We start from the raw sequence: 27,608 nt of genomic DNA on the forward strand, positions 1-27,608 counted from the left end.
TCTATTCCAGGCCTCTGCTTTCCATCTGAGAGTGGATATTCAAATCTAAACTATTTTATTAATATTGTTCTTTAAATATCTGTGTCAGAATTTCCATCAAAAGTCAGTCATATATCTGAGTAGTTCATTGAATCTATCACATAATTGTTGTTAAAATGTGCCATTATTTTATACAACACCAAGAAAGAAAATTCAGCCACTTAACCTATGATACTGTAAGATCTCAAAGATGTTAAACAGTGGAAAAAAGTAAAGAATTAATGTAATATGTTATGTCTTTAGATGGAAGAGAGAGAGATTTTCCCTTTTAGTCCTAAGACAGTAGGAGAAATAATGAATATTGTATAATTAGGCTGAAGTTTGAATTCCAATTCCTCTATTGTGTGACCTTGGGAAGTGATGTTTCTTTAAACTCTATTTCTTCCTCTGTAAAATGGGATTATACCCACCTTCGCTGGGTTGAGGTGAGGAATAAATAATTTACTGGATGTAATGCTTCTACCCTAATCCCTGTCCTATGGTATACATTTAAAAGAAAATTAGTTTTCCTTCTCCTTATTTTAAACCAATATAGTTCTCGTATTAATTTAAGTCAAGTTCCTCCTGTTTCAGTCCTCTAAAGCATAGGCATAATTCTAAATTGAGATGCCTCATAAGGAGGAGTCTTAGTCATAGTAGAGCATTGCTCTTTCTCACCATCTCTGTCTCCTTACTTTGTCCTCCTTTCTTTCTTGCTGGTTAAAATGTAGACTTCAATGATTAATTCCCTGTATTGCTTTGCACACAGACACAAACATTCCTTGCTTATTGAATAGTCATACATGAACACCAAAAGGAGCAACTCTCATTTTCACTTATTATGGAAAGTGCCTTCTTCCTAGATAATGCTATAGAATGTTGTTAAATATTGCCTCTCTAATTTCTCTAAGATTTTAATCATACCCTCTTTAACTCATTGGATCTCTTCTGTCACCAACTGCCTTGTTTATTAAATTATCTCCTCAGAAGACTTCTTTTAATTCATTTATTCAGTTTAAAACTTTTGTGCATCAAAGGATACTATAAATAAAATGCAAATACAATCCACAGAAGGGGAGAAATATTTGCAAATCATATATCTGATAAGGGTTTAGGATTTAGAATACAGAAAGCAAGCTTACACCTCAACAATAAAAAGATAATCCAATTAAAATTTGGCAAAGGATTTGCATATATAGTTCTCCAAAGAAAATACACATATGGCCAATCAGTATGTGCATGACAGGCATCTGAAAAGATATTCAATGTTATTAGACACTAGCAAAATGCAAATCACCCCAATGAGATACTACTTCACATTCACAAAGACGGCTATCATCAAAAAGAAAGTAACAAGTGTTGGTGAGGATTTAGAGAATTAGAGCCCTCATAATTTGCTGGTGGGGACATAAAATGGTGTGGTTGCTTTGAAAAGTTGTTTTGCAATTCCTCAAAAAGCTAAATATAAAGTTACCATATGACCTAGCAAGTCGACTACTAGGTATATACCCAAGAGAATTGAAAATATATGCTCACACAGAAACTTATATACAAATGTTCATAGCCATAATAACCAAACAGTGGGGACAACTCAAATGTCTATTAACTGATGAATGGATAAAGAAAATGTGGTATATGCATACACTGAAACATTATTCATTCATCAGAAAGAATGAAGTACATGCCACGACATGGATGAACCTTGAAAACATCATGTTAAGTGCAAAAATCCAGATAGAAAAGGCCATATATGTGTGTTACTCCATTCATATGAAATGTCCAGAATAGACAAATTCATAGAAATGGAAAGTAGATTAGTGGTTGCCAGAGACTGGGGGAAGAAGAAAACGGGGAGTGACTGCTAATGAGTCTAGGTTTCATTTTGGGGTGGTGAAAATATTCTAGAATTATATAGTGGTGATGGTTGTACAACTTCCTAATATATTTAAAAACAAAGGGATAATTTTTCAAATTTTATGAATACCTAATAGTTGTACATGTTTATGGCATATATGTGATATTTTAGTACAAGCATACAATGTGTAATGATTAAATCTGGGTAATTAGGATATCCATCATCTTAAATATTTATAATTTCTTTATTTTGGAAATGTTCCACATCTACTCTTCCAGCTGTTTTGTGATATACAATAAATTATTAGCTCTAGTCACCCTGTTGAACACTAGCACTTATTTCTTCTATATAACTATATTTTTGTACCCACTGACCAGCTCCTCTTTATCCCTGCCTCCTCACTACCCTTCCCAGCCTCTGTTAACCACTATTCTATTCACTATCTCCATGAGATCATTTTTTTAGCACCCTCATATTGGTGAGAACATGTGACATTTGTCTTTCTATGTATGGCTTATTCCGTTTAACATAATGTCCTCCAGTTCCATCCATATTGTAGCAAATGGCATGATTTCATTAATTTTTATGGTGGAATAATATTCCTATATATATTATATATTTCCCATTTTCTTTATCCATCCATCTGTTCATGGACACTTGAGTTGATACTATATCTTGGTTGCTGTGAATAGTGCTGCAATAAACATGACAGTGCAGGTCTCTTTTCAATATTCTGATTTCCTTTCTTTTGGATATATACCTAGCAGTCAGATTGCTGGATTAAAGCTTTCAACAACAAAGAAAATAATCAATAAAATAAAATAAAATAAAGAGACCTACAGCATGGGAGAAAGTATTTGCAAACCATTCAACTGACAGAGGATTAATTAACAGAAACGTATAAGGAACTCAAACAACTCAATACAAAAAAAATCTGATTTAAAATGGGCAAAATAGACATTTCTCAAAAGAAGGCATACAAATGGCAACAGGTATATGAAAAAATTTTCAGCATCACTAGTCATCAGAGAAATGCAAATCAAAACTGCGATGAGATATCATCTCACCCCAGTTAAAATAGCTGTCATCAAAGAAAGAAACTAAATGCTGGAGAGGATGTGGAGAGCAGGAAACACTTGCTCACTGTTGGTGGGAATGTAAATGGGTACAGCCACCACGGAAAACAGTATGGGAGCTTCTTCAAAAACCTCCTTAAAAAATTAAAAGAGTAAATTTTATGGTGTGTGAAACAAATCTCAGTACAAATAATTTTACAAGATAACCAGTGATATAAGTCAGCCCAGAAGAGCTAAATAATGGTATAATGTCCTGGTGCATAGGACAAAATAATTGCTCAATAACATAGCACAGGTGGGAGCTCAATAAAATTGGAGTATTAGAAGAAAACCTCATGGAGTAGGAAGGATTTGAGATGAATCTTAGAGAATAGGTAGAACTTAGTAAGAGAGAAAAAAGAGGGGAATATTCCATGTAGGGGAACAATATCTAAACAGGATGAAAACAGAAACATTCTATTTGTGTTTAGAAGCAATAATTGAATAACCAGGCTGGACTGTGGCTAAATTAGGGTGTAATGAGAAGGCAGTAGAGAAAAGTTAAAACAATGCTATGCAGGATCTTAAATGTCCATGGCATCTGGACTTTAATTGGTAAGCACTGGAGAATCATTCAAGATGTCTAAGTAGGGATGTAACAATTCCAATTAATCGTTTATAAAAAAAGTGAAACAGCAGGAGCAAATGAGAAAGTAGACCTAAACTGAAGACTAGAAAGAAGAAAGTTGGATTTTAGAGACATTTTAGAGTAGACAAAACTTAAAGTATGTGAGGAACTTCATTAGATACAAAGAATGAAAAAGGAATAAATCAAATACATCTCTCAGCTGTGAGTGTGGATGATGGGGGAGGATGCGAAGGGAGAGAGACAGGAAGCTGAAAAGGAGGTGCGTGGGAATTGGACCGCAGGCTCAGACTGGAACAGCTCTATAGTTTTACATTGCAGATAGGAGATCATTACGAAATAATTTGCAAATACCCGGACATGCAGGCTTGGAAATCAGATGAGTAAACAGGATTGAAAATGCAATTACATGAATTAGTTACCTAAAATTGATAGACTGAGTTATGGGAATGGATGAGAGTTTTGGGGGGAAGGTGACACTTTGTAAGGAATGTGCACATTTGGTTGTCAGAAAAAATGAAACTAGTGAAGATGAAATTGTGTACGTCTAAGAAAGTAGGAGAGAGAGTTAAGAGTGTCCCATCTTGGAAGCTAAGGAAGGGCATGTGTCTCAAAAGGCAAGGAAGCAAAAGGGCAGTGTTGTTAAATCTCACAGAATGAGAATTGAGTAGAATCCACTGGATTCAACAATTAAGAAGTCATTGGCAGCATTTGGGGAAACAATTCTAGAAAAGTATTAGAAAAAACAGACTGTAATTCACTGAAAAATGAACGCGATATGAAAACATTCAAACTTGAAAGCAGACTCTGCTTTTGAGTTGTTTGGTTGTGAAGGAGAGGAGAGAGAGAATTCAATGGTTTGCAGGAGCATCTAGGCAAGCAGTTACCTCAGAATGGTGGGAGGTCTAGAGCCTACAGGCACAGCTAGATAAAAGGGCTACATTCATTCAGCAAATTCAACAAATTCAGCTTTCCACGTGCTTGGTATTAAGTGCTGTGTATATAGGAGTAAATTATGTTATTTACTTAGGAAGAATTCCTGCCTTTGTGAAGTGTACAGAATTTAGATGAATTAGTCTCCATCTCACTAGTGAGTAGTCAAGAGGATGGTGCAGGTGCAATTTAGACACTTCTATTCACTTAGAGCTAAAGTTCAGTCATATCACTTATAATAACTCATTGACAATTGGGTGTTGTAAAATGTTCTTCAAAGCAATTCTTGCTCATCTTTGATGGAAACAACCACAACAGCCAATACAGTAGCAACAAATCGGTGAGGTGCAGCATCAATGACAAGAACGATACTGCTCCATGAACCAGGTGAGATCAAGGAAACGAGAAGTCCCCAGCCCTAAAGCATCAGAAAGCTCTCATTGCATAAATAGCTCTGGCACCATTTTTCATCAGCTTCTGCAGTAACAGAGTTGCCCAGAGATTTATCCACAACTTTCTGTACTTTTATCTTTATAGGAAATGAAACTTGTTGAAGTTACGCTTTTGCGTTTTGCAGGAAACAGCTGCAGTAAATCAGAATTGATGACAGGAACAATGCATCACGAGATGACAGAAAACTTTATTAAGACATTAAATAAGACACACAATTTTTCTTCTTTTAAATAAACTTGAATTAGGTGCTTGTCAAAAAAAAAAAAAAAAAAAAAAGCTAAGATCCATCTAGGATATACTATTTTGCAGGCCTTTTGTTTGCCAGTGTGGAACTGCAAGAGATTCTCTTAAAGACTTTTTTTTTTTTTTTTAATTATATTTTAGGTTTTATGGTACATGTGCGCAATGTGCAGGTAAGTTACATATGTATACATGTGCCATGCTGGTGCGCTGCACCCACCAACTCGTCATCTAGCATTAGGTATATCTCCCAATGCTATCCCTCCCCCCTCCCCCCACCCCACAACGGTCCCCGAAGTGTGATGTTCCCCTTCCTGTGTCCATGTGTTCTCATTGTTCAGTTCCCACCTATGAGTGAGAATATGCGGTGTTTGGTTTTTTGTTCTTGCGATAGTTTACTGAGAATGATGATTTCCAATTTCATCCATGTCCCTACAAAGGACATGAACTCATCATTTTTTATGGCTGCATAGTATTCCATGGTGTATATGTGCCACATTTTCTTAATCCAGTCTATCATTGTTGGACATTTGGGTTGGTTCCAAGTCTTTGCTATTGTGAATAATGCGGCAATAAACATACGTGTGCATGTGTCTTTATAGCAGCATGATTTATAGTCCTTTGGGTATATACCCAGTAATGGGATGGCTGGGTCGAATGGAATTTCTAGTTCTAGATCCCTGAGGAATTGCCACACTGACTTCCACAAGGGTTGAACTAGTTTACAGTCCCACCAACAGTGTAAAAGTGTTCCTATTTCTCCACATCCTCTCCAGCACCTGTTGTTTCCTGACTTTTTAATGACTTTTTCTTTCCTGAGTTCTCTTGAAAATGTTTAATTAGTAAAGCTCTGAGAAAGACAAATTCAAAAAAAGGCTCTCATTGAACAGGACAAAACGGAGTAGAGTTCAGCAGAATTGAGTTTTCCGCAGGCGTTTAGCATTCTAACCTAGGATGCATGTCATTTTTAAAATCACTAGTTTTCACGGCAGCTGTACTGATAAAAGAAAAACTTCAGCCAAATTAAATTTAAAGGCGTTTAATTGAGCAATGAATGATGCGCGAATCGGGCAGCCCCTTGAGCCGGAGGCTCAGAGACTCCAGCACAGTCACGTGGTGGAAGAAGATTTATGAACAGAAAAGGAAAAGTGACATACAGAAAAGGAAATAAGGTAGAGAAACAGTTGGATTGGTTACAGGTTGGCATTTACCTTATTTGATCACGGTTCGAACGGTTGACTACATTTGATTGATCAAAACTTAGTGACTGGCACAAGGGTAGGCTACGGTCTGTTTACACCTCCACTTGTTATAGTTCACGATGTAAAAAAAAACTTTTAGGCCAACCTTAAAATACGTAGGGAGGCGGGCAGGGCACAGTGGCTCACGCCTGTAATCCCAGCACTTTGGGAGGCGAGGCGGGTAGATCACGAGGTCAGGAGATCGAGACCATCCTGGCTCTACTAAAAATACAAAAAATTAGCCGGGCATGGTGGCGCGCGCCTGTAGTCCCAGCTACTCGGGAGGCTGAGGCCGGAGAATGGCGTGAACCCAAGAGGTGGAGCTTGCAGTGGGCCGAGGTCGCGCCACTGCACTCCAGCCTGGGCGACAGAGAGAGACTCCGTCTCAAAAAAAAAAAAAAAAAAAAAAAAAAAAAAAAAAAAAAAAAAGTAAGGAGGCAACTTTAGGCTAGATTTGATTGAATTGGAATTATCTGGGGACCTTTTAAAAATTCCAATGCCTAATGCTAGCCCAGAGATTCTAATGATTACATGTGGGCTCAGCTTAGGCAGTAGGGCTTTGGAAAACTCTCACTTCATGCTAATGTGCATCCATTTGGTAACCCCTATTTTAAATTCCTTCTGGGGAGGCTAAAGTATACCAAAACTCAAAACCCAAACAGTGTGGAGTAAAGTTGTGTCCCTCTTTATTTCCTTTACTTCCTTTCTTTCTCTTTCTCCTCCTTCCTTCCTTCCTGTTTTTCCTTCTTTCTTTTGTTTGTTTAAGAACAAAGTTATCTATTTTTTCTTTGGTTGCTTGTGCCTCTGGTGTCGTATTTAAGAACTCATTGCCTTTCCAAGGTAACAAAATGTATACCTATGTTTTCTCCTAAGAAGTTTTATAGTTTTAGCTCCTACATTTAGGCCTCCATTTTAATTTTTGTGTATGGTGTGAGGTAGGTATCCGATTTTATTCTTTTGTATATGGCTATCCACTTGTCCTACCACTGTTTGTTGAAAAGATTGTTCTTTTCCCATTGAGTTTTCTTGGACCTTTATTGGTTATCTTTTAATACATATGCTTATATCATTCTCAATTAGGCACTAAGATTTTTGAGATCATGGAGCTTCTCCTATCTTTATCTGTACCCCACCATACTTAACAAAATGCTTTACCCATAACGGGTACCTGATGAACTAATTTCTCTTTCTCCAGCCAGATAGTAAGTTCTAAGGGGAGACAACTTATTTATTCTTGCTCAGCATTTTGCACTGCTGAGTAGGCTGGGGTCAATAGAGGATAATTGTAACTTTGCTTTGATTTTGCCACCACATGATTCTATCATATTCATTTATGACTTGGTACTTTTTAGCTCAGAACACACAACCAAGTTTTCCATAAAAGGAAACTCACTGAAGGATTGAAGACTTAACCTAGGAAAATTTCAGATTTGAACCCCTCCATCAGTGTTTTATGTTATACACCAAGAATTTAAAACAAATCAAATTTCTTAAATGAACTCATGCTAAATGAATCTGAAGTAACTATTTCTGTGTATTGGATCTTTGACTATTCTCTTGTTGATGTGAAATTAAAAATAAATTTTCTGGGTTTTAACAGGTGCTAGTACTTCCTACTGGTCAATGTTGACAAGACTTTAAATGTAAAGCTACATTTTGAATAATAAGAGGAAACGTGTCTTGCTCATGATTTCTGTGCTCCAAAAGTGATTAGTAAAAAGAAAGAAAAGGAAATACCCTACATATCCAATAATAGAGGAATGGTAAATTTATATTGATTCATAAAATCCTAAGTTGAAATTAAGTGATGCTTATGAAATTATGTATCAATAAGGAAAAATCTATGTTACATGTAAAAAGCAAATATTATGCAGTGATTGTAACTGAGTAAAGTTATCCATTACTATGAAGTAGGATAATCAACCATCCTGTTTGCCTGGGACTATCTTGGTTTTAACATTGAAAATCCTGTATCCCAGGAAATCCCTCAGACTCAGACAAACTGGGATGGTTTATCACCTTATTTTAAACAAAGATTATAAGAAAACCAGAAGAAAATGAAAATAAGTTATGTCAGCCTCCTAGTCAATGAGTGCAATTGGGTTTTTAAAGTTTATTTCCTTTGTGGATACAACATTATTTTTACAAAAACGCAAATTGGGAGGAAAAACTAAGGCTAGAGAATAATCTTCCACTTCTTGGCAAAGCATGTTTACTATTGGCCAATGTTATTATTTGACTCTATATTGCCAAAGGGATAATCGGGGAGAAGGTCATAAGAATTTTCATTCTTCTTTAATAGCAGACATTAAAGATGTCTCCTATTATAAGGAGTTACGTGAGGTCAGCTAAAACTAATTATTTGAGGTCATACAAATGACTGAAAATTCTTAGAGAAACCATGGGTTTGGAGAGGAATCCTCATATATGTTTCAGAAGAGGAGAAAAAATAAGATAGAAATAAGATCTTGTATTTTTTTAAAGATTTCTGACTTTCATTTTTTTCTCAGGCCTGCCCCTACCATGTCCTTTTCCTTCTTCTCTCATATATTTCAGTCGTCTGGAGTTCTGAGAATAAGGAATCCATTATCAATGATCTATCCCATGAACATTTTTTTTGAGAACCTGTGTAAGACTATATAGGCATGAATATTTGATGACCTGACACCTCACAGTTCAAACCTAGATTGGGGTTATATAAATATCAACTCAAGGCTGTAAGAGCCTCCCATGGTCTAATGTTTCAAGAGTAAAGAAGAATGGACAAACACCCATGTTGAAATCATCTGCTGCAGAAAAGAACACAAAGATAGTTTTATTAATTTAGAACAAATTTTGAGAACTTTACATAGACAGAAATGTTCTATCTTATTTTTTTCTAATTTTGGGGAATGTCTTCCACTAGTGGTCGCTAAAAATGTAGAAATACCATAGGGAGTGCAAATTACATTGTCTCTTTACCTGCCACAATCTGGCAGCACTCATCATGTAGCAAATGCCCAAATAATAGACTACAGATTATAGTGACTTCACCCTAGGTTAACATTATCTCTAGGTAAGGTACTAGTATATCTGAAATGAAAAGTAGGGAAGCTATTGATTCAGATTTGGCATTTTAATTACATTGTTTCCAAGTATGATATTCTGAGAATGTCTATAGCACTTAATGTCTGCTTTATATAAACTACCAGTTATTATATATTTATGATGCAAGTAGTTTTCCAAATGTGGTGAAAGTCTGAGTCTTTATCCCCATGGGTAAAATCTGATTCTGACTCTCTGTGTCTCTCAGTGCTTGTTTAGTGCTGGTCAGAGAGTAAATTCTTGATAAAAGCTGTTGACTTGGCGCTCACAGTTTATGCAGACATTGGAGAGACAATTTGGTTATTTCAAGCATCACAGGATTTGAATAAGAAGACCTGGTTATGAAACAAGGCTCTCACAATTATTAGTTATGACTGTTGACAAGTTACCTTTTCTTGTTTACAAGTTATTGGGCCTCCTTGAATTACTTGTAAAATAGAGATAGGGATTCTTTCTTGATCATGGAACATCAAATGAAGTTATTTGATAAAATACTTTGTCATCTGGAAATTATAAATACAACTAAATGTTGATTATTATTTGAAATTTGGGCACCTCATTGTGGCATTTTCTATGGTCATTTTTTTCTTTTCTTGCATAAAGGCTAAAAGTAGGTAGACATGCAAACAATAGCCTAGAGTGGGAGTTAGGAAAAGTTAAGGCAGAGACATGTCCATGTATAAGCTATGCTGTTTTTACAAAAAACAGATGGGTGTTGGCCATTTAGAGCTTCCCTCATGGGGTGTGGTAACTCTAAGAATGTGCCACAATGTCAGCCCTGTAGAAAGATAAATGGAATGGGTTCTATATTGTCCCTAGTTGTTATTTTTTAAATCGTCCTTAAAACAGTGATGCAAAAGGGACTCCACCAAAAACGTAGATGTGGAAAAAAAAAAGATAGTTTAGGAATGTCATGAAGCAGTCATATATCTTTTCCATCAGGTGCAGTCTCCCTGGTTGCTGATGGAGAAAATGAAAAAAAAATACTATACTAAAAAGCCTATCCAAGGAACAGGTTAGTAGGAAATCACATTCTGAAGCACTCATTCTGCCTTTCTTCAATGTAAGAAAGTTGCTTAAAAGAAGAATCATGACAACACAAGCTGCTACAACGGCTATATTCTCTACATTCAATGTAAGAGAGAAGGAGCTATCTATGGTCACTCCATGCAAAGGCCAGATAGAGATGTGTTGCGTATGTGCAGAGTACCTCAAGAAATGAAAGTCAGCATGTCTCTTGGAAGCTATGAACACTAATGTTTAAAAAAGGAAACAGAAAATAGAAGAAATCACTTAAGGAGAGCTGTCATTTTCTATTGGTGAGGATTCCTGATCTTGGGGGGGTTCTGGAAAGTTCGTCTCTGTTTCTTCTTCTTCCTCTTCTTGGATTGGAATAATTTCAATATCTTCTTCATTCTTTGGTTGGGAAGAGGTTTCAGTTAGCCCAACCGCTTCTTCTTTTATTTCAATGGTCTGTTCTTTTTTTTCTTCAGCTGACAGGAGAACTATGTTCTAAAACACAAAATTAAACAAACTATTCTTTACTTTTACCACTGACACCTTTGTCAACAATCTCCACAAACATTTATCAAATACCTCCTGGTTTTTATGCTACTTATGTCATTTATTATATGCCTTTAAATGCCAAGATTTATTTTGCAGGTGCTTAAATCCTTATCAAGTCACTTATTAAAACTCGAGTCTGAATAAATCTTCAAGGGTAACAGACATTGACCACAGTGCCTGGAATGACCACGTGGTATTGGGAAAAGAACATTGCAGTAATAGAGGAGTTTAGATTTTCGTTCTGATTTGCCTTTAGTGAATATAACTCTGGGAGAATAATTTTCTCTCTTTGATACTATTTTTCTTTAAATGCAAAATGAAGTAATTAGCGATGATTTCTAAATTCTATTCTTAATCTAACAGTCTGGTTCTGAAGCAGTTAGTAATATATCTATTATTGGTCTCTTTTTATTTCCCATTTGTGGAGCCCTTTAACCTATTGTTTTGGAAGAGGAATTAGGTGAAAAAGAGGGAAGAGGGGAATACTGAAAAATGAAACCAAAGAACTAGTGACTTTAGTCAGCCTTCAACCTTCAACCATCTTGCTTTTACACACTGTATATGGAATCATGAAATCAGGATGGAAGCCTGAAGTCAAGCAGCAGAGAAGGTTAATAAGAAGATGTACAGAGGCGGGGTATGGTGGCTCTGGCTCACACCTGCAATCCCAGCACTTTAGGAGGCTGAGGTGGGGGGATCACCTGAGGTCGGGAGTTCAAGACTGGCCTGGCCAACATGGTGAACCCCCGTCTCTACAAAAATACAAAAATTAGCCAGGCATGATGGTGGGTGCCTGTAATCCCAGCTACTCAGGAGGGTGAGGCAGGAGAATCGCCTGTACCCGGGAGGCGGAGGGTGCACTGAGCCAAGATCGCGCCATTGCACTCCAGCCTGGGCGACAAAGTGAGACTCTGTCTCAAAAAAAAAAAAAAAAAAAAAAAAAGACACACAGAATATAGAACTGTAGGCTCTAACTACAGACTTATTTCAAATTTCAAGACATCTTTCCTTATTATTGATATTATTTGCTTTCTAGAAATATGCCAAGACCAATTGTTTTTTTAAATCAAGCTCCTAGTTTCAACGACTCATCAGATTACATTCTCCATAAGTGATCCTTTGTGGATGTGGATTTTCTAGAGGGAGGTTTTGGCCAGAGGGGCTACTACTTACAGATTTGGGTCTGGAGCACGTTCTTTTCCATTCATTCTCAACGATGCCAGCTATTACAAGTTCCTGGAAGAAGGCAAAGATCAGCATCACTGACAAAATGCCCTGAAAAACAACAGAAGAATGAAGGTGAAAATGTAATAATGGCACAAAGAACATTGTTGGTGTTCAGTAAGTTACTGTTGACTATAATTGAATGATTAAGAGATCAATTCTTTAGACAGGTAATGAATAGCTGTGAGAACTGCTAGTACAGGAGACAGCGTCTTTATAACCCTAACTCTTAACACAACTTTCGGCACACAACAGATGGTTAATGTGTATTGCTGATAGAAAGTAAGGTATGAATAATCAGTTGAAGAATCAATTCTGTATAGGAAAGAATAAGTAATGAGTCTCAAATTAAATTGTATTCAGCCTTAGTTGGTGTGGCATCATGCCTAGGAGACCTCTTCATCCTTGGGAGATGCATTTTTTTTTAATCTCTTTCAAACTCTACATTTAAAAGTCCTTGGGCAAAAGATATTCATAACATCTTAGGAATTTCTTCTATGCTCATCTTAGTTAATATAATGATAAATATTAATGCCATTAATGATGTTGACAATAATTAATGTTAAAGCCAATGCTTACATAGTACTTCTGTGTACCAAACACTGTTCTAAATGCTTTGTATATATTAACTTATTTATTCCTCAGAACAACCCTATTGGATAAATAGTGTTACCATCCCCATTTTACGGTTGAAGAAATTGAGGCACAGTGTGGTTAAAATTCTTTCCCAAAGCCACACAGGCAATAACTAGCAAACTCAGGTGGTCTTGATCCAGAGTTCATGCTCATAATAAACAAGTCATCCTTCCTCCCTGGAGACAAATCCAATCTCACACTTACCAAGAACACTTACCAAGAACAGAGATTGTATGGTGTAACAGTATTGGGTAGATGGAGAGTTTTTCTCAGAGGGATTAGCTGGTTCACAGTTGTATATGTTAATATATGGTGTGTGAGCTCTAATAAAATTCAGACTCTCCATTTTTAAAAAATGGGAAATTTTAATATTAAGTATGTCCATGATTGAAAGAATCATTCCAGAAATGGCAGCAAATAGGCTCAATGAATTCATTATCATTTTTCCTTTGACCTGAAATGGAGACACAGATTTATTAACTGGGTTTGATTTCCCTTTGGAAAACATAATCTGGGAGGGAATTCCAAATGCAACTGCCCTGACTCACAAAGCAACTACAACTAAATATACTGAAGTTCTCTCAGATGTTTTTAGCCTCTTTGTCACTATAAAATAAAATCATGTCTCTATCCTGTTCTTTTCTCAGTCTTCCCTATCTCATTCACCATCCATCTGTTTTATAAAGCAAAAATTCTAAGAGTAACCCTTGATTCTATATCTTGTATCCCTGCATTTCCTTCACTGCCACTGCCACCATCCTAGTAGGCACTCAATAAATATTTGTTGAATAAGTGAAGATAAATATTATCCAGTTTATTATCTGTCTGCATAAATAGGTAGAGGGAAGAGAGTGAAGAAGGTTCCTGTATCACACTTTAGTTGGATGGTATTATGAAGTATGGGTTGGGAAGGTTCAGATAGAACCCTCTAGATCTGTACTATCAAATAAATGGAAATAAAAAAAGCAGAAACAACAACAGTAACAACACCTATTCCTGCTGACATAGGCTGCAATCAGCCCCAGTCAGCCATCTTCCAAAATACAATTAGGGCTGATGTCTTTGGGTAGCATAGGTAAGAGACTATCAGTGTGAATGTTCTACCTTGCAGGGATGATAAAAGGTTGAAACAGGAAAATATAAATAACAAGTACCATAATGATATGGGATTATTGATTATTATTTTATGCTGCACGTATTTCATTACTGGCTCTATGACCTACACATGGCAAGTAAGTAAGTCTGGCTGTATCTAGAGAATAATTTGATGTTCATAAAAAGTTTTCCCCCCAAAACTGAGTTTGTCAGGCCACTTTAAGACAGGAACCATCTCAATCCACCCATTCCCTCATTGATTATGAAAGTAACTCAGTTTAGTAAGAGACAGTGTTAGGGGAGGAATTTTTTGGGAGCGAACTTGCTGGTAAACTCTTTTCATCCATACAGCATCAGCAGCTCTGCAGGCCAGTTTCCTGTGGATCTACATGGGTCCCTAGGGGTTTTATGGGCAAGACCGCAGTGTAGTACCTTATAGCCTTTGAAGCACCATCACACACTCTACTGCCTTTCATCTCCATTGGACGTCACATGGTAGCAAGGACTGTTACCCTTCCTTTCTAGGTGAAAACTCAGGAACATAGAGGTAAACTGACTTGTTCAATGTTACGGCCAAAAAATGGCTTAGCTAGAATTTGAATCAATCATGACATTGATCAGATAATTTTCCTAAATGGTGATCTGGGAGAAAAGGTAGGGTTTTCAGAAAGATCTATTATTTTCACACAGCATTTAACATTCATAAGACTGTAGGTATGGTTTTCATGGATCTGCTTTTAGTTCTGTTCCCATGAACATACTTCAGATAGACCTTGCTTCTAAGTTTTTCATGAATAAAATCACAATAACATTGTGGAGGGTCTTTGCTTTTTAGGGCTGAGAGGCTGTGATACCTTGGCTTTTTAAGGGTCTCAGTTTTTAACTGAAAAAATAGGTACTTCTCTGACACGTGGGAAAGAAGGACATATGGTTACTTGCCAAACACTTCCTGGAGTTTTTCTCCGTTGCTGCCAGGAGTGATCCGGAAATAATATACTATAAAAAAGAGAGGTGGGGGAAATGGAGAGGGAGTGGGCAAGGCAGGAGAAAGAGGAGAGAGGGAGATCACTTTTTAACATTGATAACTGGTCAGAAAGAAGCCTACACTTTCAGCAACTTTCACGCAACCATCCACCCATTTTTATCAGTTTTATTCATTTTTTGGCTGTCATATTTCTCCTTGATTCAGGCTCAGTGACACTAAATTCATGCCTTTCGCTCAATCATCTGGGGATCTGTGACTAGGAATATAGTAAGACCAAAGAGACAGAACTCATATTTCCTCATCAATTAATACTCATACCATGAATTTAAAAGTTTTATTTCTAGTTTTTCTTTGTTTTTAACTTGTGGAACTGCCCTTTGGGGTTCACAGTGACATAAATGACTCTGATGCCCTCTGAAGAGTAAACTGATGGAGAAGGACATACTTGACCTGAATGGCACAGGCACTCCATTAAAACATTGGCTGTTACAGGAAGTGATGATGACTATTGCTCATCTTCCTTTTCTCACATTCAGGCTGTAGAATGGAGGAAACTCTTGTTCTAACTCGCCTCTACTTGTTTGGAAAATTTTAATCCTGGACTTATCTTTTATAGTGGCAACTACGAAAAGTATCACAGGGAAATAAACATCACTGTCCTATGTGCCACACCCAGACAGGGTTACAGATTTGGAAAACATGTACATAAAACAGCCAAAAGAGTGCTGCTCTGTTGATAAGCAAAATGAGACTGACTTGTGATGGGACAAATTTCACCAGGTACCATAGTAACCAAACAGAATTGTAAGCAAGAAGGAGTAGATGGGAGAAGTGGATGCTCCTGCTCCCTCTTGCTTTCCAAAACATCTTGCTATCTAGTCTAAATGTCTAGGGCCACCCTCCCCACCAGAACTGACTTTGGAGAGTTCTTGCTTTGGACAGTCCCTGTGAGATCCATGCAGGGCCCCTTTCTCTGAATTCACATGAAATAGGACCACTGACTCTCAACCATGGGATTTATACTCAATTTGGTCAGCCTGTCTTCTTAATTACTTTAACCCAATAATATTTCCTACTCATATATTTCCCTCAACACAGAAATAATCTGGCATATCCCTGTGGAGCCTTTTAACATTTTTGTCTGCACCATTTCCCAAATGGCTGCTATTCTTTTACTCACCATAATGCCTCCCCAGAGAGGGTACCACACAGTCACACAGATGGGTGCATAGATCCCTGCTGGGATCATCAGAAGACCCCCCAGGGCAATGTGGAAGAGTCCATTCATAATCTGGACAGCCTGGGGAGAGAACAGAGGCAGCAATGGATGAGCTGAAATCATCACTGCTAGCAGGCAAAGACAAGGTTGGAAGCTCTGGCTCCTGACTTGGAGCTGTGAGGAATGCCTAAAGGAAGCAGTGGAGGTGCCAAGAATTTTATCTTTTTCTTGTTCGAATCTGTTTCCTCAACCACACAGGGCATTTCCAGGGAGCATATATGCCTGGGATTCTGGCAATGGACTGGGATGGGGGACCCCTGAATATACAAGCCCCAAAACCAAAAGGTGACATAAGATCACCCAGAGGTGATCTAGGTGATAACTTCTCTGATGCACCCCTGATTTGGCCCACTGTGTTAGACATAAAGAACACATAAGGTTGGATCCCAATTCTTCAAATTGGATTGAATTCTGTATGTGGCCTATACAGCATCAGCTTCTGTCGGCCAGAGAATCCCTGCGGCGTGGGATGGAAGGCAACTGACTTACCCCCAAAGCCTTAGATTCCCTCATGAAGAAGCTTTGCGTGGGGCCCACCAGTGAAGACATCTTCCTGAAGAGTGGTTTTGGACCAGGTTGCATAGCAATAGGGCCTTTCATTGGCTCTGCCGGGAAAGTCCCGTTTACTGAATTTCTGGGTGTTGTCATTTTGCTCTCAAAACTCCTAAAAATAAAACAAATAACAAAGTGAGGAGAGCAAGAACAAGATTTTTGGCAATCTTACCTTGTGTCATGCATCTGAATGCTTCTCTCAGCATTTCCTCCATGAGTGTCATTGAGGGTAGACATGGCCTCTTCCGAGTGACCTTGGATCTGAGGCAAGGCCTACTGCTGAGTTCTGAGAAAGGAGATGGAGGGGTTGTTTAGGAAGAGCATGTGGGCCCAGGAGTCCCTGCCGGTGATCTTGGCAACTGGGTTTGGGGCATACTTCATCTTTGTAGAGAACACCTTGCATATATGATTGCATGTCCTCTTTGTTTCTTATTCCTGGATGCTTTTCTTGTGCTTTAATATTGAAAAATGTGTTTTCAATGGACTTGTCCTTGGCCTTTTGCTTATCTGCCTTTGTGCATTACGATGGGCCAGAGGCAACATTGCAGAGTATGGTAAAGACTATCTGTAGAAGCAGGAGGGGTCGATTCCAGGCCTCCCTCTGTCTCTAACTCTGCCACCTTGTGCAAGTCACATCAAGAAGGCTCTCAAGGTCGGGCATGGTGGCTCATGCCTGTAATCCAAGCACTTTGGGAGGCCAAGACAGGCAGATCACCTGAGGTCAGGAGTTTGAGACCAGGCTGGCTAACATGGCAAAACCCCATCTCTACTACAAATACAAAAATTAGCCAGGCGTGTTGGTGTGCACCTGTAATCCCAGCTACTCGGGGGAGGCTAAGGCAGGAGAATTGCTTGAACCCAGGAGGCAGAGGTTGCAGTGAGCTGAGATCATGCCACTGCATTCCAGCCTGGGTAACAGAGTGAGACTTGGTCTCAAAGAAAAAGAAAAGGCTCTCTAAGGCTTTCTAATGCGGTATGTAAGACTGTGGCCTCCTGAGTCAGATTGCCTAGGTTTCAATAGTGATTCCTCTATTTGTTCTGAGATGTTGGGCAAGTTCTTTAAATTCTCTGGGCCTCAGGTTCAACTGTAAAATTGAAATAATAAAAATTCTTATCTCGTGGGCTGCTATAACACTTAACTGGGCTCATGGTCTGTGCATGGCTAGTGTCTTTTTGTTCAGGTGTAGCTCCAATGTCAGCTCCTAGAGGAGCCTACCTTGAACCCGCAATCTATAACACGTACTCCTATTTGCTGTCTTTTACAAAATCCTATCTTATTTGCTTTACGGCATTGATCCCTGCAGGAAATTACCTTATTTATTTAATTGCTTATTGTCAATCTCTTCCCCACAGAATGGAAGTTCCATCAAAGTAGAGATTTTGTTCTCTCCTGTTCAGTATCTAAAATAATTCTTGGATTTAGTTACTTCTTAATAAATATTATTGAAGAAATAAATGTATGCAAAGAACCCATGTTGGAATAAATAGTTATTTTTGTTGCTATTCTTGTTCTTTGCACTTTACTGAGCATTAGTTTTGATTTTATCCTTCTGTAAAGTTGGAACAGTACCCCTCTCTGAGATGTAAGACATAAATAATTTAACATATGTAATCGTGCCTAGGACAAAGGGAGAGTGTAGTAAATGCTATTTATCAGTTTTCATGATTTATTCATTTCTGAAGTGAAAAGGCAATTAATAAGGCCCTTTCCAGCTCAGACATTTTAAGATTCTGTTCAATCTTCATCTTGGGTTTCCTTAGTATTCACTTGTTCACGTTAACCACTTAGCGGACTCCATTGGGTCTTTCCTGGAATCTGAAAATCCCTCTTTTGGGGACACATCTTTGCTCTTGTCTTTATTGATTGTAAATCATGTAAGATGTCTTGGAAATCAAGACTGTCTATCCAGGTCACATATCTTACTGAAGCCAGTGCCACATCCCAGCCATTAGACCACAGCCTGAAGTATATCTTACTGAAGTCAATCAGAGCTGAGTAGCTGCAGGTATGCTGTAAAACAGGCAGCTGACTACTGTCACTCACATTTATACCTACTTTAGGGCTAGAAGTAAATTGGACACATGGCATCTCATCTGAGCCTTATAGAATAGGCAAGGGGTGAATCATCACCTGTGTTTTATAGAAGAGGAAACAAGGGCATGGAGAAGTTAGGTTATTTGTGCCAAGTTACATAATTAGTAAATATTTATTTATTTGTTTGTTTGTTTTCGTGACAGGGCCTCACTCTGTCACCCAGGCTGCAGTGCAGTGGCATGATCACAGCTCACTGCAGCCTCTACCTCCTGGGCTCAGGTGATCCTTCTGCCTCAGCCTCTGGAGTAGCTGGGACCACGGGCAACCACCACCATACTCAGCTAATTTTTATATTTTTTTTAGAGATGGGGTCTTGCCATGTTGCCCAGGCTGGTCTTGAACTCCTGGACTCAAGCAATCTGCCCGCCTCCACCTCCCAAAGTGCTAGGATTACAGCTGTGAGCCACCACACCCAGCCAGTAAAGATTTAAAATGAAGACTTGGATCTCTCAAATGAGACGTCCAGGGTACCAGGCTGCTTTGTCTCCTGTGAGAAATAGGAATTCAGCCTTTCCCTTATGACCCCTCTTTTCTCCTTCCAATATATGCACTATGTGAATGACTATAAATCAATTGAAAATTATTATCTGTCTGGTGCATGGGCTAGAGGGAAGAGAAGAAACTTTGGTTGTTTCTCACTTGATTTTGCCTCTGCCCTAGATAGCCAGATGCCACATGGTCCTGGGGATCTGCTTTGTACAACAAGCCACTCTACAAGACCTCTAACAAAAACGAATATTTTAATATAGCCCACTAAAGAGTTTGCAGACTGATTCTGGTCACTAGGTAGGATTTCTAGAGCTAGTCCAAACCTCAGAAACCATTCTGTTGATTTCACAAATGAGGAAACTGCAGTCTGGGTATAGAATGTGTCTTGGTAAAGACCTCACAGTTAGCAACAGAGCCAAGCTAGAAGGCACTCACCATAGCTCTGATGTTGATGCTTTTTCTGCTGTACCATAGGTGAGTCCAGATAATTATAGTTGTTTACTGAGCACTACTATATACTAGGGATATTGTATATGGCATTGCGAACTCACTCAACACCTTCCTAAGTAGGCATTTTGACTACTTTCTGCAGATGAGGAAATGGAAGTTCAGAGAGGTTATTTTTCTCAGGGTCCTGTGGCAAGTATGGAATGAGCTGGGAGTCACTACACTCCGCCCTAGAGGGGTAATTTTAGCGAAGATAGCTTAAAGTGCAAAGGTCATCAATTGTTTGAACTGAAGGAGATGATTGGACTACCATTGTTTTAATTTCATTTTATTCATCAACTGCTTGATTAAGGCTGTGTCTGTATTAATGGTGAGATAAACCTTTTTTGTAAGCCAATTCTACTTGGGCTATGCCTGTTGTGACTAATGGCAATAATGACCACGAGGGCTGTGTGTGTGTGTGTGTGTGTGTGTGTGTGTGATATTTCTCTGTTAAAATGGTATCTCATGATGGCAGTTATACTTCTACAAACCTTAAACAAATATTTGTATAAAATAGTAGTTTATAAAGAAACACATGAGTGCTTTCTCTGTTTTTTATTTTTTATGGAAACTATCTCATATATATATCTGATATATATATATCTCATATATATGAGAGATAAATATATTAATTGATTCATGGCATTGTGGGCTGACTCTGTAATGAAAAGCTTTCGTTCCATGAGAATTCATAAATACATAAAACTAGCCCACATACTCCTACAGAGATTGGAGATTCTCGCAATTTTGCCTTATCATTAAAATACATTGTTCACAATGACTTAGTGCCCAATGCACAGTTATGCTCAAAGACTAGTTGTTAGATTAGTAGGGGTTATGGACCACATTAGCCAAAATATGGTAACAATAAGATTTTACATTTGCTGGTGTCCAAATCAGCATGAATGTTAAAATCAAGACTCAGGTGATCACTCAGTACCTCATTTAATTACTCACACTAACTCCTGCAAGTATTTTTTTATTTTTAAAAGCACCCCTGTTTTCATGTCCATCCACTGAATAGGATCTCACGGCCTTTATGGGTTTTGGTTTGAATAGACTTTTAAGTCCACTTGTACCATCATATACTGAGAAGTTTAAAAACTGCCTCACTTTTGTTACCTCCCCTTCATTCTTTTCCACTCAAAATAGCTTTGCATTTTTATCCCTTCTGGCCTCCTGTGCACTTATCTCCGAGTAAGAATGCTCTTACTTCCCTTCCCTCTGTGCTTTTCAGCCCATCTCAGTCCAACCAAGCTGTTAGCTCTTCCAAGAAATTATTTCTTCTTTGCACCTTCAGTCTCCCAATTTCTGGCAATATGTAGCAGACAGTTAGTTCCAGCTCTCTTGCTTGCTCCTCTTGTGGTCTCTCTGCAAGTTTAAGGTAATAGTTGCCTTCTCCATTTCAAAGTATCATTTTGAGAATATGAGATAAGTTGCATTTGTTAAGGTGCTAAATACTCCTTTTATGACTAAAATGTACTTTGGTGACCCTGAATCCCAAAGTCCTCTTCTTTTAATCTAGCAATGTCCTTGGCCACTGCCCAGGCTCACATTTTCTTCACCACAGCTGCTTCAGAGCTTTGCTACCCACTCTCTTCCCCCACCTCCTCTCCACCCACTGACTTCTCAGTGCTTGGCAACTAGTTTCCGCCAGTCACTGGACTGAAACTGCTCTTTGAGGACTGTGCTGTGAAGTCAGTGGTCTTTTCTCAGGCCTCATGTCTCAGATTGTTTTATTTGTTTCTCCTGCCACCCAGGCTTAGATAGTTGGGACCACATTTCACTTTAGCTCCATCATCTCTCAGTCTATCTTCATCTTGGCTATTGGTCAGTCAGTGGCCAAGTCATGCCATTTCTACCTCTGCAACACATTTTGCATGTGGGTCTTTTTTCTATATCCAGAGTCACCTGTGAGTTTCTCATTTCCATTCATGCTTTTCTGCCTTTAGTCTTTCTCTTTTCTAATCCATTGTCCACAAGGCTGCTACATCAAGCTCCCGATCACTGCTTTGAGTGATGCTCTTCCTGAGCCTGAACTCCTTTGCTGGCCTGTCATTACCTGCTGGAGAAACCCTTCATCTAACCCCTCAAGGCCTTTGGAATTCAGCTCTGTATGACTTCCCAAGCTCATATCCCACTACCGCTACCAGAGCCACTGGTCTATACATGTCCTCTGCCTTCTTTCCTGAATCTTCTCAACTTTGAAGTGTTCCTTCTCCCTCCCTCTTTACTTTCAATCAAACTCTGCATTAGATATGCACATCACCTGAGGGCGTTCCTGCTCTCCTTGCCTGATTGCAAGGAATTCTTCAGAGCTCCTAGCTCTTTGCTTTCCTTACTAGACATCAACTACTTTCTTCGGAGAATCCTGTATCCTACTAGACTTGCATAGGGAACCTGTTTTCTATGTACTATGAAGTCAGTAACATTAAGCTGAACATCAAACTCAGCTACTTCCTCAAGGAAGCTTAACAAATGCTCACAATGGCCGGGCGTGGTGGCTCACACCTGTAATCCCAGCATTTTGGGAAGCTGAGGCAGGTGGATCCCCTGAGGTCGGGAGCTCGAGACCAGCTTGGCCAACATGGAGAAACCTTGTCTCCACTAAAAACGAACAGACAAACAAAACACACACACACAAATGCTCACAATGCTGGATTAAACATTTCTTTCCACCGGATTCGCAGTAAGATTAAGCCGTTTTATAGGAAACAGGGAAAGGGAATCACTTATATACTGGATTCAGAAAACAGTAATGGCATGATTAAAATTAATCCTTGTTTTCCTTCATTAGAGCTCCCCCACATCTGCAGCGCCCCCTCTTACTCTTGGTTTCCCATGTGATAGATTTGAGGCAGGATTTCGTGCTCAACTTGGTGTCCACAAATCCCCTCCAGAAAATGTTAGCCTGTAAAGCCACCTATACTTCTAGGTGTATTTACATTTAATGTAGACAAAAGCATTTACAGGAAGAGGAATAGAGTTTTTTTTTCATTATGCCTATGACTGATTATTTTCTCATTTGGTATTGGGAAGTCCTAAGGGATTCAGGATTTTAGTTCTAATTTTCATAATGCAATGGGTACCATTGCCCCCATTTTATAGATGAGGAAGCTGAGGCTTTAGAGGTTTATTAATTTGCCCAAGGTTATATGGCTTGTAAGTGGTAGAGCTGCAGTTTGAACCCAATGGTTTAGAAACCATGATTTAATATATATGCTGCAATCTACTACTTTTGTGGAATGATTCACAGTTGACTGCGTAGGGTAATTGTTGAGAGGGAGACTGATTAGAGGAGTGAGTTGGCAGCAAGCCTTGATATCGCTACCCCTCCTTAAGTCATAAAACTATTAGGAAGTCTGACTAGGGAAACTCTAGAATTAAGATCAAGAACCTCCAGTCTTCAAAACCATTCTATACCTTATCCATCACTTCCTTTAAGTCATTTAAAGAAAGCAAATTGATTCCTTACCTGAGTCTCCAAGGCCTCAAATCTCAAGGGCTGATTTGGATGCTAGCTGCGGAGTTCAGTGGGTGCAGTTCGTTTCTCAAGCACACTGGGAGGGTGAGTGAGCTAGTCCAGGCCTGAAGATGAAATCGCTGATAGACATCAGGTGACAGGAAATCAGTAGCTTCTGCTACCTTGGGCTTCGCTCCAATTACTTTGGTTTAACACTTACCATAGCTGAAGGAGGTGCAAAAAAAGTTTCTGCCCTACCAGGTTTCACTTCTTGAAAAAGACCCCAGGGGACTGCCTGGCATGCTCATGCTACCTTAATTAGAAGAACTTCTGCAGCCCCCACCCTATAAGCAGGTGTGGATGGTAGGTCCCTAAGGACAAGAAAGAGTCTAGAAGTTGGCCAAAGATGGGCTGTTAGCACTGACTTTTACCTTCTGGCTTCACTTTTAGGGCTGAGTAGGTGGGGAGGAGGCATCCATGCAGAGATTCAAGAATCACTGAGGCTGTACACTTGGCAGCACTATACTTAGGGGTCCCCAAATATCGTCCTCATTGGCTCACACTTAAGTTTCTTATGAACCATGTATATATCTTGTGTCAGATTTAGCAGAAATGGCCTAAAATTATACTTTAGTGCCATAGTACATGTACCCAGCCACTCAAAGCAAGAATTAGCCTCCATATTTGGAAATATAAATTGAAATAGCACTTTTACCTTTGAACCCACCTTTTTCTTCCATCTATCAAGTTCCCTTGTGTCCCCTCTCTTTTTAGTCTAGTCTGGAGCTGCAGGGTCATCAAGCCCAGTGCTAGATCAAGTAGGGAAATGGAAGAAGTTGGTGGTGTCAAGAGAGTCTGAATATTTGGGATGTGAATCAAAGTTTTGCCCAAAGATAATGTCATCTCTCTCCCCCTACAATATTCAACTTTTATGTTCATATGTGGGATTTTTAATTACATTTTTATTTCCTTGTTCATTGCTTCATTTTATTAGAGACACAGAGCTATAGTTAGGTAATTATTTGTTCATTTAATCTAAAAGGATGAAATATGGCAGGCAGCTCTGTTGCCTAATTCGAGGTTCATTCCTGTCTCTCTCTTTCATCTCTTCTCTCTTTCTCTTTCTGCCTGTCTTTTTAAATTTAAGATAGTTTGGAACCATAGGGTTAGATCCACTGGGTAGAAGTAGTTCTGGGGAGGCTGATTGTGGTGTGATATTTAAAAAGATGCCACTCTAAAAAAAAAAAAAATCGTTGGAGCGGTTCATTAGGGGAACTGGCTACCATTTCAATAGAGAATTTACTTCTTCAAGAATACTCAAGTAAAGCCATGCAGTCACCTCTCAGAGATGCTGTAGAGTGAAGGAGGGTGGGAACAGAAGATCCATCATCCATTTAACATTCTAATTGAGGGTCTATGCATATCTGCTGAAATGCTTGAGTGATTGGTGATGGGAGGACAATTACCTAGGGTCTGAGTTGTGGATGATTGTGAAACCTGAGGTTTGAGTCCTGGATGGTGGGGTGGGTAGAGGCATGTGCCTTCATTTTAGTTGGCATGGGAACAGGGTCAGGACTTGGCAAATGTATGGCAGCAAAGGGGCTTGAGTTGTGGCAGCACAACCTGGTCTTTTGCACCCTTTTCTCTGTTTGAGCCCTGTATTTCTCCAGTCAGTCTCAGGTTATTTGCTACTTTGTGGCCAACGAGATAACTTAGGTGGCTCTATGTATGATTCTTCCCAAATAAACTTGAATTTGAATTTGTATGAATGCATAAACATTTACCTTGTCTTTGCTGATTTGAATGATCAACATTTTAGTGCTTGAGTGTGTTGAAATTCTCACCACAATTTGGATTTGTCAATAGCACCTTATTTGATGTATCACCATCACTCTTCCCCCAAAGTCTGAGAATATTTTATTAGGTTGATAACATATTTAAAATATTTCTCTTTGAATTAAGGCTGTTTTCATTATCTAGTGACCTTGCTTCCAAAAGACAATCTTAAAGTCTACGTAAAATATGCCAACTTTTATTTAGTTAGTATTTTCCTGATGTGAATTTCCTTTTTATTCTCTGCACATCCTAGCACTCCAATTTTTTTAATCATTGCCTTCTATATGAAAACTGTATGCTACATCATAATTATTTGTGTCCTTGCCTTAATCAGCCATTGTCTCCTTGTCCTTTGAAAGCAGGGGCAGTTTTTGTGATTGCTGTGTCCCTAGCAGTGCTGAGAAAGAATAGTTCTGTTTGGCTCTTTCTTTCACCCAGGTAATTGTCCCCAGGCTCCCCAATATTAGGAAGTAACATTATGTCATATTCCCAACTGCTTAGCAAGGCCCTGGCACCCAGAATTATCTGCTGTTGGAGGGTTTTGGTGTCAGAGAATTGGTAAGGGAGACATAGGGCTCATCAGAGGTGAGGCTAAAGATCTAATTGCAAATAGAACTTGGTTACAGGTCAGAAAATCTCGTTGTTGCACTTATAAATAATTCATACTAAGGAAAATGTAAATTAAAGTACTTAAGAACTTTATAGTTTATAGGGTCTTCTTTCTGTTCTAAGGGACTAGTTTACATTTGGAACAGCTAGGAAGGTAATATTAGTTAAATAATTACTTTTATGTCAAGAGTTGTCCGCATATAAGCCTTACCACACATATAATATTGATTCTGTTTTATAATTGTGGAAACTAAATTTCAGGAAATGGAGGAAGCCATTCCCAAGTTGCAAAGCTGGTAAATGGTAAAATAAGTGATGTTTAGCGCAAGGAAATCTCAATTATAAATTTTAAAAACTACCATTTACTAAGTGATTTTTAAGTTCCAGGCACTGATAAACTCCCTTTCCACGTTTCATTTAAGGTTCACAGTAAACCCATTAGGTAGGTATTACTATTATTGCATTCTAGTCTAAAAATTTTAAGCCCACAAAGATTAATTTGTGACACAGCTTTAAATGGCAAAACATTTATTATTATTTGTTTTAAGATATAAAAATGTCTGATGTACTCCCATGTGCAGATTACTGGATCACTCCCTTTGGTTTTGTGATGTGGGAATATAGCTGAAGAAAAGAATGCAATTATATGACCTCATAGTTATTGAAAAGAGTTTTTTCTCTTATGTACCAATAAATATGCTATCATTGGAGATGATATGTTACTGATATGTAACAGTAACATTTTTCTGCAGGTGTTGACTATAAAAATATCATTATGTGATAAAAATTTAATGAAAATAAGATGTTGTTTTGCTTTCTCAATTATATTTCTCAAAAAATTAAATAATATGTATGAAAAAGTACTTATAACAGTGAGACAAAAAACCATGTACCCACAGCCATGATTAGAGATACAAGAGTGTCACTGATACCTTTGAAAGCTCTCAGGTTATCCTTCCCCAAGCCACCCTCTTTATCAGAGCTCACAATTATGCTGAATTTGGTGTTTATCACTCTCTTCCTTTTCATTGTATTTTGTCTTTCCACATATGTTTATATTTCACACGACAGATTGCTTAGTTTTTGTGTTTTCTAATCATTATTTAGGTAGAATTAATAAGATGTTCTTTTGTGACTTGCTTTCTTTGCTCAACATTAAATGTGTAAAATTCATCTTTGTTGATTTGCTTCAAGTAATTTATTTTTACCAGTATGTGGTCCTCCAGTAGGGAATGTGGTACAATTGATCTGTTCTCTGTCCATGTACATTTGAGGTATTGCAGGCAATCCTGCTCTGGAAACATTTGTACGTGTCGTATGTTGCACATGTGCAAGAATTTCTCTTGCGTATATTAACTAGCGGTGGAATTGTTGGGTTATGAAGTATGTGTATCTTTACTTTTACTAGGGAATAGTTTTTAAAGTGGTTGTCTTCATTTACACTCATACCATCGTGGTAGGAGAGTTCCTTTCATTCCACAATTGCTTAAGAAATTGAGTGCTTTTCATATATTAACCTTTGTTTTCATCTCCTGTGAAATGGCTGTGCATGGCTTTGGACTAAGTTTTCATCAAGTTGTATTTTTCTATTAATGTATAGGAGGATTTTATATATTCTATGTCCCATTATTTTTGTTGGTTGTGTTGCTAAAAGGCTTTGATTTGTAGCTGCTCTCGTCACAGTTATGTAACATTCTTAATAATGACTAAATGGGTTGTATCAGTTCTTACTGGTACTATTCATGTTCTGGGATCTGTTTAAGAA

General features: G+C 38.4%; 1 protein-coding gene across 2 annotated transcripts; it reads right to left on the bottom strand.

Moving 5' to 3' along the window:
* Nucleotides 1-8,526: 8,526 nt before the first annotated feature.
* MS4A1 (membrane spanning 4-domains A1) lies at nucleotides 8,527-23,560 on the bottom strand. 2 transcript variants are annotated; one of them, XM_054440346.2, is made up of 7 exons: nucleotides 23,411-23,560; nucleotides 16,800-16,974; nucleotides 16,212-16,331; nucleotides 14,986-15,042; nucleotides 13,169-13,405; nucleotides 12,265-12,366; nucleotides 8,527-11,037 (listed from the first exon to the last, which is right to left on the bottom strand). In XM_054440346.2, the coding sequence occupies exons 2-7, from the start codon at nucleotides 16,956-16,958 to the stop codon at nucleotides 10,819-10,821; spliced, it is 894 nt and encodes a 297-aa protein (XP_054296321.2). In that variant the 5' UTR covers nucleotides 16,959-16,974; nucleotides 23,411-23,560; the 3' UTR covers nucleotides 8,527-10,818. The 2 variants fall into 2 exon arrangements, with proteins under 2 accessions (XP_054296321.2, XP_054296323.2); XM_054440348.2 differs by lacking the exon at nucleotides 23,411-23,560 and adding an exon at nucleotides 18,175-19,107 and having other exon boundaries at nucleotides 16,800-17,148.
* Between the last annotated feature and the right edge of the window lie 4,048 nt (nucleotides 23,561-27,608).

The sequence above is a fragment of the Pongo pygmaeus genome, chromosome 9 (genome assembly GCF_028885625.2).
Source record: "Pongo pygmaeus isolate AG05252 chromosome 9, NHGRI_mPonPyg2-v2.0_pri, whole genome shotgun sequence".
In the NCBI taxonomy this organism is placed as follows: Eukaryota; Metazoa; Chordata; class Mammalia; order Primates; family Hominidae; genus Pongo; species Pongo pygmaeus.